Source organism: Cheilinus undulatus, linkage group 7 (assembly GCF_018320785.1).
Source record: "Cheilinus undulatus linkage group 7, ASM1832078v1, whole genome shotgun sequence".
In the NCBI taxonomy this organism is placed as follows: Eukaryota; Metazoa; Chordata; class Actinopteri; order Labriformes; family Labridae; genus Cheilinus; species Cheilinus undulatus.
In genome coordinates, this window is record NC_054871.1 from 20,912,576 (window position 1) to 20,927,894 (window position 15,319).

At 37.3% G+C, this 15,319-nt stretch overlaps 2 protein-coding genes across 2 annotated transcripts in view; one reads left to right on the plus strand and one right to left on the minus strand.

Annotated features, from left to right (window-relative positions):
- LOC121512676 (adhesion G-protein coupled receptor D2) overlaps positions 1-10,322 on the plus strand; it is a 114,529-nt gene extending 104,207 nt beyond the window's left edge. Inside the window, exon 25 of the mRNA XM_041792068.1 lies at positions 9,600-10,322. Coding sequence (XP_041648002.1) covers positions 9,600-9,737 — 138 coding nt within the window. The 3' untranslated portion in view covers positions 9,738-10,322. The remainder of the gene's footprint in view (positions 1-9,599) is intronic.
- Positions 10,323-10,906: 584 nt separating this feature from the next.
- The window catches only part of nr5a2 (nuclear receptor subfamily 5, group A, member 2), a 90,034-nt gene continuing 85,621 nt past the window's right edge, over positions 10,907-15,319 (minus strand). The window contains exon 7 of the mRNA XM_041792159.1: positions 10,907-13,762. Coding sequence (XP_041648093.1) covers positions 13,515-13,762 — 248 coding nt within the window. The 3' untranslated portion in view covers positions 10,907-13,514. The remainder of the gene's footprint in view (positions 13,763-15,319) is intronic.

Below are 15,319 nucleotides of genomic sequence, written 5' to 3' on the forward strand. Positions count from 1 at the left end.
GCCCGGCCAGACAAGATACATTTCACTGTTTTGTACATTTTAACGCAATTTCATTCCCACATTTGTGAAAGAATAACATAACACTGTTTGGGAAAGTCTGTGACTAAACCACCAAATCTGATAAAAGTTATTTAAATGTTGAGCCACAGCAAAAGAGGAATGGATTGGAATCATAAAATAAACATATCATAACCATAATTTCTGGGGGAAGACAGCTCATTTTGATACAGCAGCTCCTCAACATACACATTAACAGTATGCATGTTTCTGGAGTAAACCAGCCCCCTATAGCGAGTACCAAAAATAGACCTTAGACTTATTTTTTGGACTTTTATTTTAAATGCAATGCACAACATGTAAAACACATTATCAGAAATTGACTTTTTCAATCTTGTCTGTATTATATAATATAAATACATAAATAAAAATACACTTAAAAAAGAAAAGTGCTTGAAATCTACATAATAATAATATAATAATAAATAGATTGTATTCAACTAGATGAAAAATGACATAAATATGAAAAAATACTAATAAGAATACTTATATATAAAGTCCTCTCTCTGTTCCTCTCCCTCTTCGTACTGTCAACCAAAAGGCAATTAACCAAACAATGCGTTATATCCCCAATAACAGATATAAACTGATCCAACTTACAACATCATTCTAGATAGACAGACTGTTTGATCTAACACTCTTATCTTAACCTGGCTCTTTTTTTTCTCCAAAAAACAATCTTATATCCATGATGAGACTGTCTATCTGTACACACATGCACACACACACAATAGGGGTTATAATGTTAATGGGCATCCAGTCAGTTAGCTAGTCAGTAGCACCTTGGCTTTATTATTAACACATGCACGTGACACAAAAGCTAGCTTCTCTCATTCCAATTCAAACAGAGGATAGTGGTACTGTCTGACAACCTGTAATGTTTCCTAGCTAGAAAAAACGTCAGCTAGCTCCTACCTAACAACATAAACAGTGATCTACGATTAAATGCAGCAAAAATGAGGACTGGTAATGATAATAATGTGTTGGTACTGAGTAGTCGAAGTGAAGAAATGTGCCACATGTCGTGGTTTAAGCCAGGTACTTACACCACTACTGCATATCACTGGAAGGGAGTGCATTGCTTTGCTTTGCAGCTAGAGCGCTCAGAGCCAGAGACCAGGAGAGGTGGGAGGGATGGGGTGGATCAAACCATTTTTGAGGCGGGGGTGGGGGGATGGCTGCTGTATTTTTGTTGTTAAAATGTATATTACATTTCAACCAAGTACTGTATGGTTTTTACATTTTTCTAGCTTGTTATAAAAGACATACAGTAAAAAAAAAAAAAAATTAAAAAATCTCTCAACTTTTAGGGGTGCTGAGATTCAATTTGGGGGTGCTTCAGAACCCCCAAAAATGGGCTAGAAATGCCTATGGTGGGGACCACAGACATAAGGATATATTTAACCTGTTCTTAATGTTATAATCCACTGAGTGCACATGAGACAACTCAGCCAGACTTTGGGACCACTGGCGACCACAAACCTGCCAACCTGCCAACCACCTCGCCTGATCATGTGACTTGTTGTCACTTGACTGTTTGTGACTGATGTTTACAATTTGAGTTCTGGGGGCCTAAGACGTGATTTGGAACAGTAAAAAAATCATTTTGACGTAACACACTTGATGATTATTCAAAAAAATAATTGTTTGCAATGAGCCTCCACTCAGGATAACCCCCCATGATCGTTAGGGGAGGCAAACCTGACTTCAAATCTGGCTTAAAATCAACTAGTGTGAGACCAACCTATCCCCTCACAACCATGTGGTATATGGCTGTTCAACATAAGTCTGGTTCTGCTTGAGGTGTCCACCTGTTAAAACAAAGTTTTTCCTTGCCACTCTAACTTTGTTAAATGTTGTATTGTGTAAGGGTATATTAATGTTGGATCAATAATATATAAAAGACTATGTTCTAGATCTGCCCTCTTTTTAAAGTGTTATGGGATAACACTTAATAAGAATCAGCACTGAAAAAGTAACAATTTATTGTCAGATATCCAGCTAAATAAAAGATTGTTGTTGACAGGGATGCACGATTTTATCCATTTAACTTAGCCCCTTTCACACTGGAGACACCTGGGGGCAGAGCCACTAAGATTTTTTGTGCTGCACTAATAGCATGGACTTTAGCACTCACATCTGCCCATGCTGCTCCTGTTCTGTCCGACAGCATGATTAAAAGTATTCACTCACCCATCCAAATAATTGAAATCAGGTGTTCCAATCACTTCCATGGCCACAGGTGTATAAAATCAAGCACCTAGGCATGCAGACTGTTTCTACAAACATTTGTGAAAGAATGGGTCCCTCTCAGGAGCTCAGTAAATTCCAGCGTGGTACTGTGATTGGATGCCACCTGTGCAACAAGTCCAGTGGTGAAATTTCCTCGCTTCTGAATATTCCACAGTCAACTGTCAGTGGTATCATAACAAACTGGAAGCGACTGGGAATGACAGCAATTCAGCCACAGTGTAGTAGGCCATGTAAAATGACGGAGCGAGGCCAGCGGATGCTGAGGCGCATAGTGCGCAGAGGTTGCCAACTTTCTGCAGGGTCATTCGCTACAGACCTCCAAACTTCATGTGGCCTTCAGATTAGCTCAAGAACAGTGTGTAGAGAGCTTCATGGAACGGGTTTCCATGGCTGAGCAGCTGCATCCAAACCATACATCACCAAGTGCAATGCAAATTGTCGGATGCAGTGGTTGGTGTGAATGAACTTGACTGGCCTGCACAGAGTCCTGACCTCAACCTAATAGAACACCTTTGGGATGAATTAGAGCAAAGACTGAGAGCCAGGCCTTCTCGTCCAACATCAGAGCGTGACCTCACAAATGCACTTCTGGAAGAATGGTCACAAATTCCCATAAACACTCTCTTAAACCTTGTGGAAAGCCTTCCCAGATGAGTTGAAGCTGTTACAGCTGCAAAAGGTGGACCCGCAGCATATTAATCCCTATAGAGTAAGAATGGGATGTCACATAAGTTCATATGTGAGTAAAGGCAGGTGAGCAAATACTTTTGGCAATATAATGTCTCTTGGACTAATTTTGTACTAGGAATCAAAACATCTCAATGTGCCAAACATGCAGCACGTGCTGTGAGTCATTTCATTGTACAGAACCATAACTACTTATCAAACAAACAGCTTTAGTTAATAGACAACTAATTATATCAGATACAGATAAACTTCCTCTACACTATAAAGTGGTGAGCCTGTCAGTAAACTCTTTCAATGAGCTGATCTATGTAAAGGTGTCTAATATGAATGCGTGCTGCTCTGATGTTGACCTCACTTTCATACATTTTTTTCAACCAGAATAATTTCTTTCTTCTTGAAAGGAGATGACAGGCGCAAATAGCAGCCGAGTAGGATAATTCATAATAACATGTTTCATATATAAAATGTTTGATTCAAAAGTGGATCATACCGAGTTCCTACCGGTCCCATGGTGCATTAATGTTGATAAAAAGTTTATTCTGGGATACACGATAAAAACTGAATGACTGAAGAGGAGAACGGAGATGGGGAGAAATTGTGTCAATTTAACACCTGGTTTTATTCGGTGTTAAATTGCACCACTTTTACAGCCTGTTGCAGTTAGCTCTGGCCTTTGTGGATTAGGTGCTATTTGTAATGAGACTAATTTGCATCTGAGTGGAGCAATTTTGTACTGAATTTTGAATAATCCTCCTCCTGCTCCTCATTTACATTCATGTAAATGGGGCAGGGTGCCGTTTGCTCAGCTGAGCAATTTTGTGTGCAGTTGGTGTGGATATCCCCTTTGTTAGTTCTCTGTGGATCTGACACAATAGTTTTTGCAATTTTCACAGCTGAAAATCATGCAATAAGCTGTACTGTTTTGTAGTGAAATTACCCCTTGGTGTTCTTTACAGATAAAAAAAAGGTACCCATATAATGGTATCAGTTAAAATGAGTGTGGAAATATTGGCCAATCAGCAAAAATACAATATTGTGTATCCCTAGTGGTGGATTTATGTGTCATTACTACTGTAACATTTGACTGTAAGCTGTTAATAAATGTACTATAAATGCACAAGTAGATCAGAAAATGACATAAACATTTATTACCCAGCACACCTACACACTGAAAATTTAGTTTGCTTTTATTCATTCTGAATTAATTCTGTGACACAAAATTTAACTGAAATAAAAGAATGTTATTTAATATCAATAACCATTGATCTGAGGTTTTATTCCTGGTTTTACATATAGAATAAGAAAGTAAGTAAATGGGCACTCTTATAGTCAAGAGCTATATCAGTTTTAAGTATGAAATTCTGTGTATTTAGTCAGATAAACTGCCAGTATGTTGTTGTTCCTATAAAAAAAAGTTTTAAAGTTTTAGAATAAAACTTTATGAGGTAAATAAGCCATCAATGACAGTGTGTGGGTGTTCTTACTCCCTTTAGCCCCTATAGCTTGTTTTTCTCTTCAAGCATTTGTCATTAACACCTTTTTCTATTGAGTGCACAACAGTCTGGTGCCATAATTGACAATAGTATCTTCCAGCAAAATCAGTGAATTTGATCTTTCTGCATGTTCCTTGTGTTACACTGAAGCAGAATTTTTTTTTTTAAGTGTTTAAGGCCAGTTAGACTGTACTGAGACACTTTGAAAACAGTCCCTGATTTTGCCACAAGTTTTTGCTGACTACTACTCAAATATTCAGGGGCTGTGAAATTTGTACAAAAGTTATAAACTATGACCTTTTCATGATTTAATACAACAAAGTGGGTCACACACCTACAACAGTCTGTTATTTTTTTTTCCCAACAAATGAAAAATCATTTAAACAAAATTATAATGATTCTCCTCCTTTTCGTATTGGTATATTAAGTTATTCAGCCAAAGATAATTTTGTTATTGTATACGATACATTTTTGATATACATTTGACCTCGAATTTTAATACATTTTGATGTCAGTCCAAAAATGCAATTATTCCTTTGGATTGAATCGTCTGAAAACATTCTGTAAAGCTCGCCTGCAGCTGATGAACAGTGTTGAGACACTCAGGTTGTCATGTTTTTACAGATGCCACAGACCTCTTTCTTTCTTTTTCTGACACTGTCGAAGTAAAGGTCAAGATTCCACATGCAGTCAAGCATTCACCTTCGCCACTTGGCTGAGGTCTGGCAAGATTAATTCTTTGTGTCTTGCCATCTCTCTGTGTGCCAGGTTCATCTTTCTTACAATAGAGCCAGACAAACACAGGAGAAAAGTGTGTGCTTCAAATTGTGTTTGCGTGTTTGTGTGTGTAGTTTCAAAAGACATTGGTGCAACCGTTTTAACAGGGCGACTCTGTTTGAATTAGATGTTCTAACCCCCCGCTTGCTAAATGGATTTCTGAAGTGGCTGTAGTTGGAGGCTTTCAATCGGATGCAACCTTGAGTCCTTTTTTATGTGAGCTCTGTAGGATTTAAGTGCCGGTATAACATGAGCACGACTGAATGCATGCTCCTCATTTTTTGAAATTGAAAAATCTCCAAAGGCTCTCCCCATTGTGCAGGCAATTAATGGAATGCTGGCAGCGAGGTTCAGGTGCTTAAAAGTTGTATTTTTTCTCTCTCTCGCTCTCTTTTTAATGACTAATAAAGGATAATCATCGTGGAGAAAAAAACATCATAATGCTGTAGGCTTCCTCTTTATGCACAATGATGTATAATGCATGCTTTGAAATGAAACGGCAGCGGCCTTCGAACCATTCCATCTCCAAACCTTAGTGTATTTGTTCTGCATGCCACAGTGAGGCTTTTGCATAACAATAGTGAGTGTTCCCATTAACAATGCTTGCCTATTAATTTGATCTTTACATTTTTAAAGTTTGTCCATCAGGCCACCACACAATAGGTTTCTCAGTTGTGGTTTGGTATAAGCGATTAGAAAGTTGGCTAATTGCCTCTCTGAAGAGTTCCCCTCTTTCTTTTTGGACTTTTTTCTTCACCTGTGAGCCGCAGTCATCAGTCTAAACTCTAACAACAGATAAATAAACCATTTTATCTTTAATAATATCAGTAAAAACTGCAATGTTTATGTTCCTTTTTGCTAAGGACATTTTTAAGAAATAGTGTATTTGAAATCATTTTTGATAGCTGATGCAGCATGAGATTAAAAACTCATGATTTTCATTAGTTCTTGTTTCTGTAATATCAGTCTGAAACATTTACCATTGCCCTTATATTACTACATATTTCATAATCAGGTACAATTACTTAATGTCAATAATTTTACAACTCCTAAATAGTCACATTGTCTCTATTTTGGAAACTAATTGGCCTGAGTTCCAGTCAGAAATTGTAAGAAAGTGCTAAAGCAGCATATTTGCACGGAAATGGATCATTTCTTTTGTGGCAGATTGTTCTAGCTGGGTTATGTTCAAGTCAAGGTCATCTTTATTAAAAGGAGTGAGTCTGTTAAGCAGAGACAGCACAGAGCAGCTGAGTCCAGACCATGAAGTGTGCAGGGTTCTTGCAGATCATTGAAAGTCTTAAATAGCCTTCGATTGCACATTTGAAATTTCAGGCCATAAAATGTCTTCACAAGTCTGATTTTTGAGAGGGTTCAAATTTTAGCAGGCACTTTGTTTAAGACATTATCCAGTCTTTGTTTTCTAGCCAACCTAGCCAATCAATTTCCCTAACATATTGTTGCATAAATATTCTCCAGAATTCAGTGAATTCGGTGTTGGATGTTCTGCATTCCCCAGAGGAGAGATCCAAAATCCTATCTGACTTTGTCTGACTCGCTGTGATTTAATAATCTCAGTACCAAAAAAACTAGTCCAGTTCTCTAACATCTGGGCTAACAAGTTGCCCACTTACAAATTCTTGCAGCCTACCTTTATTTTAAAATGTCTTCTCTGACAAAAGGATATTGTTCCTTTTTAATAGTTAAACTGTTTAGAATCAGCTGAGCAAACCTGATCAGCACCAAAAGTGTGTTGTGATAAATATTAATGTGCTGTATATTGATAGAAAAGAGGCATCAAATGTGCCAGAAGTCATCAAATTGTGGCATATTTGACCTAAAACATTATTTTTCCATATCACATTGACATTCCATAAACAGTTCATTGAATCAGAGAATGAAATCCTGGTCTGGTGTACCCAGAAATATCATTCTACTCATTTTTGACAGTTTACTGTTTTAAAAGTGGTATTATTTTTCCAGTTTCAGGTCTTAAAAAGTCTATAATTTGATTTTTAAAAGCGTATATGAACCTTGAGTGTGAATTCAGCATCATTCCCTGAGAGTGGAGATGATGCAAGCACGTTAAATTGTGTCCAGATATTCTTATTTGTAGAAAGCCATTGATGCCTGATTGGCTTTGCTTATTAATTGATCTGGAACAGACTGGTTTTACCACCGTGTGGCACTGAGCTTGTGCTATTTTATTTAGACTGGCTGTGCTCTTCTCAGGCCTCTTGGGCCTCCAGTCGTGCCTGAAACTGGACTGAATACCAAACTGGCTTATTCTAGTGTTCAGTTGCACGTTTTCTTGCAATCTTGGAACACTTCCAAAAGCTTTTGTTTTTTCTTGTGCCCTCAGTCTCTTTCTCTTTGACTGCGCTTTGACGATGCAGGGAAACATACAAGCACATCTCAGTAAACACGAGTGATGTGGTTCCAGAGTTTAAAAGCTTCACATAACACTGGCAGACACAACTTAGGGCTGTTTGTGCGATGGAAAGGAAAACTTGTTTAGAAACTGACAGCACTGTATCTGTGTGTGTGCGTGAGAGAGAGTGAGAGAGAAACTGTGTGTGTTTGTGTGTTTATGTTGCTTTTGGCAAGTTATTCATTTGTGCTTTTTTTCTTTTTTCTTGCTCTCTGTGTGGTTATCTTTTGAGTCGGTCGGTTTGGAGCTGATGTCCACCTTCGGGGATGCGCATAGCATGCATTTCTGAGTATTTTCACCTGAGGCTGCACTTGTTAGAGTCTGTGGATAAATGTATATACATTATTTATACAAATTCAGGGCGAGTGAAAGCAGGTTTAACACATTTACAGACAGGAGGCCAGGCACTGCAAGCAAAGCTCCAAGTGAGGATTGCATCGCTGTGCGCCGGGGATCGAGCTGGCTTCTCATATGGTTGTGACCAGCATCCTTAATGCAAGAATACTATTATCACCATGACCTTAGTTTTTGCACAAAATCTTTTTGATCCATGCAAATTAAATGAAAAGAAATCGACTGTTAGAAGTGTGGTTTGTCATGACATTTAAGAACATTACATTTTGGTTGTCATATCTGGGTTTTGGCTCATAAATGTAGAAATGTTTAAGGCCTGATCTGGGTATTGGATTTAAGAAACAAGGTCAGCCATTTTACTGGATTTCTGCTTTGAAATTGCAGGTATAATCCTAATATTACTAACCTAAAATATAAGAAAAAGGTTTGGAGGTTTGACCAAGAAATTAAAAGATTGAATGAAATCAGTGGTCAAATATTTGGATGACTGATCGGTCATTTTGGTGATTTTCAAGCAAAATTTGTCAAATATGTGTTGATTAAATTTTCTCAAACGGTAGATTTTTTTTTTTACTTTTTGAAATGATTTGAGTTTTGAACACTTGGTTCAACAGATGACACCATTTTAAGATGTTTTTTTTATAAACTTTCTAGCATTTTATGACTCAAGACTAGTGAATTCATCAGATGGCAGATTAATCAATAGAATAAATAACCTTTTTTTTTTTAGCCCAAATTGAAGCATGCACAACAAAAGATTAACCTTTGATCAGTCAGTCTCATTTGACTTAATGTCTTATAAAATGCAGAATGTGATTGATTTACATTTGTTATTGATTGATTTTGTGCAAAGATGCTGAACCTCTTCCTTTGTCCTCTTCTTATCATTAGATAATTCATTCACATATTGCCACAAAATCCCTTTGTGAGAGTATTAGCAGCTTTCAATAGATAAGAGATATTTAATATGTATTAATACTGGTATTAATTTGTTGAAGGTCAGGGGATGAGCAGAGTCAAAAGTTGACAGAGTGAACAGAACTGCTCTCTAAATTTTAATTGCTTTTGATACAAAACTGTTTTCAATAAAAGGCTCAAAGACCTCATTCAATTGGGTTAATTCAGTCTCTCCACATTAATTCAAAGTTCATTTAATAATATTTTCTATAGTTTTTGGAAGTATTTTGCTATTTAATGAATTCATAATTTATCAAAAGTCACTGCAAATATTAGAAGTGAGATAAAAGACTGAAACAAAAGATGAACATTCAGAACCAAAGCTGCTCGCACACTTCAGAGTGCAAAGAAGAAAGGTCAATGTCGGTTGATGTAACCAGATTTTAACTCACTGAAGCATTGATGAGAAAGAAACTTACATATTTCTGTATTCAAAAGTAGAGCAGCCTGTGTTTAAGGGCATTAAGTGTCACTTTGCCGATAGAGAATATTATCGAGGCATGGGTGACCACATACATGAACTAAAGACAGTTCTATTCTCTTTATGTGATCTCTAACTTACCACTTACCCATCACCTTCTCTCCTCCAGGAGCGTTCTCCCTCAGAGGTGGATGCCTTGCAGGCTGGTTGTAGCCTTCATGTTCCCATGGAGCTGGAGTTTGCGACTTCCTGTTTCCCTCGCAGCTCCACACCTCAAAAAAGCTACGGCCTCGTCTGTGTCGACTGACCTGGCTGCTGACGGTGACTTTAGTTTCGTTGGATTCCTTCCTTAATCACAGTTGGTGAATCGTCATCTGTCATCTTTTTTTCCTGAACTTTAAAAACTTCTGTCGGTTTAAATCACTGAAGAGACATTGGTACGGTTGGGGTTGGGAACCTTCATTCTGGTGTGTATTATTAACAGTCACCCTTGACTCATTCTGCCTTTCACGCTTAGTGATGATTGTTAAGCTGTGCTATTGAATGAAAATCTCAGATTTGTGTTTTTAATCTTAAGTCTTAAGTTTTCACTGAAAATATGTCTCCTCCTGCATTCTGTATATCTGAATATTTCTGGTGTACTCTTCATTCATGGCTTCACATGCTGTACATCTGCTTGTGAGGGTGTTACTGTGTTGTTTGTAAAGTGTGCAGTAACCCTGATTTGAGTATTTGGGCTTACATGTGGCTGGTAAGTGTAAGATATATCATGTAACTGTGATGTCTGTCTTTTTTGATTCAGGTAAACACTCTTTTCACCTACCACCTCCCTTTTTCCTCCCCCTTATACCGTCACATTATTGAATAAAGACCTGAATGGCATGAAACTCTAAGCTGAATGATTTTGCACAGTATCTTGTTTCCACATGAGAAGTTTTATGCGGAAGGACAAAAGTAGAAATAAGCTATTAGTAGGACTATGATGGCCATAGCCAAATTTAAATATAAAATTCTTTAAATATATTTTTAACATAGGGATATATGTGAACACATAAAAAAACACCCCTTTTCCTCATTTCTCTAATCCAGAGGAAGTCCTAGTCACAAGACCTGTTCAAAAAAACAATGTCTCAGCTTTTGAAGATATGATGCACCTGTCCTCTGCATTTTTATCTATCAGCATTTTAAAAACTGCAAACATAACTGAGATTTTTCTCCACAGTCTTATGAGCAAGTTTCCAAATCTATGAGTCACTTTGCAGTTAATCTCTGTTTCCTACATGTAGTTTTACTAAATCATTACTTAAGGGATATTGGAATACTAATGACAAAAATTCCCAACGTGTTATGGAGCCAGACAGTGTGCGAGTAGGAAGCGAGAATCTTGTGTTATAAGCATAATAATTATTTATTGAAATATGAAGAAAAAATTCAATTAGCCTCAGAGAGACACTGAGGGCAAGGGTAGTAAAGATGGTGGTGTGGATGTCAGCGTGAGGGGCAAAAGTCATAGGCAAGTGGACAACAGTGAAATAGTTTTGATGCACTTGTAGCCACATGAACACGTGAATGAAAAAGGTAGTCACTGTTTTAGTCCCTTTAAAGCATTTATCCTGCATACAAATCCACCTCGAAAGCTTCTTTTAAATAACAGATTGGAGCTCAAGCTGAAGCCGAAATGACTGAGAGCTAGTTTTCAGCTAAATGTCTTCCCAAAAAACTCCTGCATAAGGAGGAGCAGTTTTTTCATCTATCATGAAGTTGAGAATTGGACTTTTACAATGACTACATTAATGTGCACCTTTATGCTTGAGGATTTCAAAGGCAGCTGCAGAATCGTCACGCAGACTTAATGGAGTGGTTGATGAAAGATTGTCTGATCTATAGACACAGTTAATGAGGATGTAAGAAAAGAGAGCTTGGGACCAGGGATTTAAGTGAAATTTCTGTACATTGAACACACCGTTGAAGGACTTTAGATAATTCGATATCTAAATTAACAAAATGTGGACAGATAAAAGCATCTTGTAGTGGGAGACAAGTATTAGGACATTTTTAAAAAGCAGTAACAACTACAGTACATGTGAAAAACTCCACATGAAAATAATTTAGAGTGTCTTATTGGAAGAAAAAACAAAACAGTTTTGTTCATGTTGGACACAATACTAAAGTCACAGCTCACAGGGGAAAGATGCCGTCTTTGGTACAAGAGCAAACTGGACAGAATAGCGATGCAGGTTGAAATTCAGTAAGAGGAAATGATGTGGCACAAAATCGTTCACACCTACTTAGTCAAAAAACAATCCAATGTACAGACTTTCATAAACATTAAAAAGACAGAACAAAATTGATAGCAATTAATTTTTTCTTTGAAAAGACATTTCTTTTGCTCCAGACCTGCATCTTTGAACCAAAACAAAACAAGAACATGCTACAGTAGACAAATTTATTCTGGCGTGGACACCTCACGTCATGTAACACAGAGATGGAAACTCAGACGCAATAAATTATCTTCATTATTAAGCGTAACCAGTGACATACTGTACATCAAAAAGGTCAAAGCACTGTAAAATAAAAAGTAAAAAGTTTACAAAAAAAGGTGAAAGTGAAACAGAACCCTTTACAGAAATGCTTAAGAAAAAAACAAATGTTTGAATGCCATCAGACAGAGGAAAAAATTATATCTTAAGTGTGATTCCTTTTTGATTTTAGTGTCTCACGACATAATTTAAGTACTGCTCAAAACAAATATAAAATAAAACACTGTACACACGACAAAGAAAGCAAACCAGAGGGATCTTTTTCATTTTGTTGATTTCATTTTTTTAAGGAAATCATTGCTTTGCAATTTCTGCCTCATCACAGTTCTCTCCCATATGACCACGTGAATGTAAACACCTGTTGAATTACTCTTTTTTAATTTTACAACATTAATACTTTATATATATATTTGTACATATTTCCATTCACATCTGCACGGTTAGCTAGCATGGTAATGAAATAAGGCAAGACTCACATAACTGTGACATCACAAATCTTTTTTTTTCTCTTATAACACTGATTATTAAGGTTTTTGTAATTTCCTTCTTCCGTTCTGCAGCAGGCTTTGGTCTTTCGGACAAAGGCAGGGGTAGATCCTTCTCCGTTTCCAGAATCACGCTTTGTTTTGTTCCAGTTGTGATGGAATAATAAAAAGGGGGAGGGGAGGGGGGTGTTTTTTGCAGGGAAAATGGTCTATAAATACAACTGTTTCCTCTGACATTATTAATTGAATTTATTTAACACTGGTCTTTCTGAGGTACATAGTTTAAGATGGTTCAGGGAGTTGGAATAAGAAAGGGAATCCACAAGGTGACCATGAGGAGCAAATGACGTCCATTACAAGAGAAAAAAAGTCTTATTTTTCTTCTTAATGGCCTGTTTATTATTTTGTTCATTAAAGAATGTTCCTTTTTTAGACCTTTATTTTTTCATTTTCAGTTCTCATTTTTTCAGTCAGGTCAAGCTGCCAGGTGGCATCTCAAAAAACAGACATGACGGTAGGTAGGTAAGAGTCTCTGGCCTGGTTCGATACTTGTCCTTTTGTCTTTACAGTACCAACAACAGCTGGGAGCCGCTTTAACTGAGGGTGCTCACCGGATGATCGTCCACAGAAATAAGCCACAGCTCTAGTCACAAAGCTGTGTGAAAGATGTGCGCTGCCACTCACCTTCCTTTCTCAGCACAAAAAGCTTCCCACAGTGTCACCAGCGCTAAAACACCCAAGGGTTGTTAATTCTTTAAGTTGCAGCCTGCCAGGCTTGATAGTCTGTGCAAGTGGCAACAATTACCTCCCATCTCACAGCAGTTTGTTTCAAGTGTTTTTTGCTTTCAGTACTGTCTGTGTGGTTTAGGAGAAGCTGCTCTTCTTCAGACCTTTCTTTTTAGCATAAAGGGATCAATATGTTGTTTGTGTGTGCACATTACACAGTCAAGTCTTAGCTGGAGGTTCAGTTTGGTGAAAGCATTATTAGGAGTTTTTGCGCTGCAGCAAAACTCTGAAGAATGTCCGCACAGCTGCATTATTGGTAGCATGATCCTCCTCTTAGGCCCTCTTGGCATGTAGCATTTCAATAAGCAAGTTGTTGCAGGGCACGTCCCCATTCAGGTGTTTGTAGTAAAGGTATTCTTCGGCCTGCAGGCTGATGGCTCGGATCTCTGGCAGCCGGAGGAGCAGCTGGCCGAACTTGTCTGTTTGCTGCGGGTAGTTGCACATGACGTAGTCCAGCAGCGCCGCGTTGACTTGCTCCTGGACGCTTTCTACCAGGTGGAAGTTCTCCAGGTTCTTTACATCTACACAAGGAAGCACAAAACAAGGTTAGACAAAATGACACTAAAATATTATTTGGAGGTGTTTCAAGAGTATGAAAAACATGGGACTTCAAGCATGTGCACATTTCTCCTAATTAGCATAAAGACACACCCCTTTTATGCCCATACAAGGGCATTAAACCGCAGTGCTGTGTGCAAGCACAGAAGTCACACAAGAGTGGGAAACTATGTCATTAATGTTAAAATTAAAATAAGCCATAAAAACAATCACAATACTTGAAATACTTTGGTAGTGCTTAAGTGGATGTAGTGTTGCTCCAAATGATATCAAAAGAGGAAGATTTGATTTTATATTTAGCATCAGTAGTGGAGATTTTTCATACCTGGCGCTTAAAGTGATGGAACATTATTTCAGCACATTTAAGCATTTTTTGAAATCACTGTCTTACAATAAAATTTACAACTGATGTGCTAAATTTATTCATGATTTAACATTTTCAGACTGCATGTAAAAGTCATATATTAATGCATGTTTTGTCATATATGCTAAATTGATGAAAATGCAGTAAAACAGAATTAAGTTTTACTTACTTTCATGTAATCTAGCATATTCAAGTGCTAATGAGTGGATAATTAATCATTTTATCCTCTCATATGAGCACTTAAATGTTTAAAGAGTGCTCTAAAGTGTTCTTAGATTTTGTTCTTTGCTAAGAACAAATCACAGATAAAACTTTGGTGAATGTCAGAAGCTTCTTATAAACTAAGAACAAATATGTTCCTAACAATGTATGCTTATTGAGGCCCATTTAAAATATGCCATATAAAAGCCTATATATGCATATATTTGGGGAATAACACCCTTCAGCTTCAGAATAAGTTTCTCAGATTGTATTCCCTCACAAAAATGCAATTAGTGTGTTTAGTTTAAGTACTATTGTGCTCTTTAAATTCATGCTGGTACAAACAAATATTATCTTGTCTTTGAAGTGTCCTTATCATAGGCAAACAGTTGTGGCCACATCTACTCTTACAGTTAAGGCAAGCAGATGCTTAAAATTCCATATTTAAGAACTATGTTCATTGTAACTAACATGTATTGTCTTATTGCTAAGTTAGTTGACTCCATTTGAGCATAAGCTGCCTTCACCTGTCATTTACAACTCAGAATTACAAAATCCTTGCAATTCGCTCGTACTGAAATTTATCAGAGGACAGTTCCACGTAAGAGGTATGGTTGTGGCATATTTTTACTTAAAAAAAAAAAAAAAAGACTTCAAAATGTGCTGCATGATGAAATATGCCCCTCATCTCTTTTCCTCTGAATCATCTCCTGAGACTGCGATGTGGAGGGAATCAGGTAAAGGCAGAAAAAGGCTCTCCTCCTGAGAGATTCATTCCCCAGGAGTCCATGAATTATGTAGGGCAGAGTTACAGCCATATAAGCCCCTCTCTGCTTTTTAATTCGACACCTTTACCATGCTTTATTTCAAAACAAACAAGCTTTTTAGTGGAAATAGTTTTCTTATGAAGTATCACTCAGTAATCGGTTTATCTGAAGGGAGACAATAAAGAACA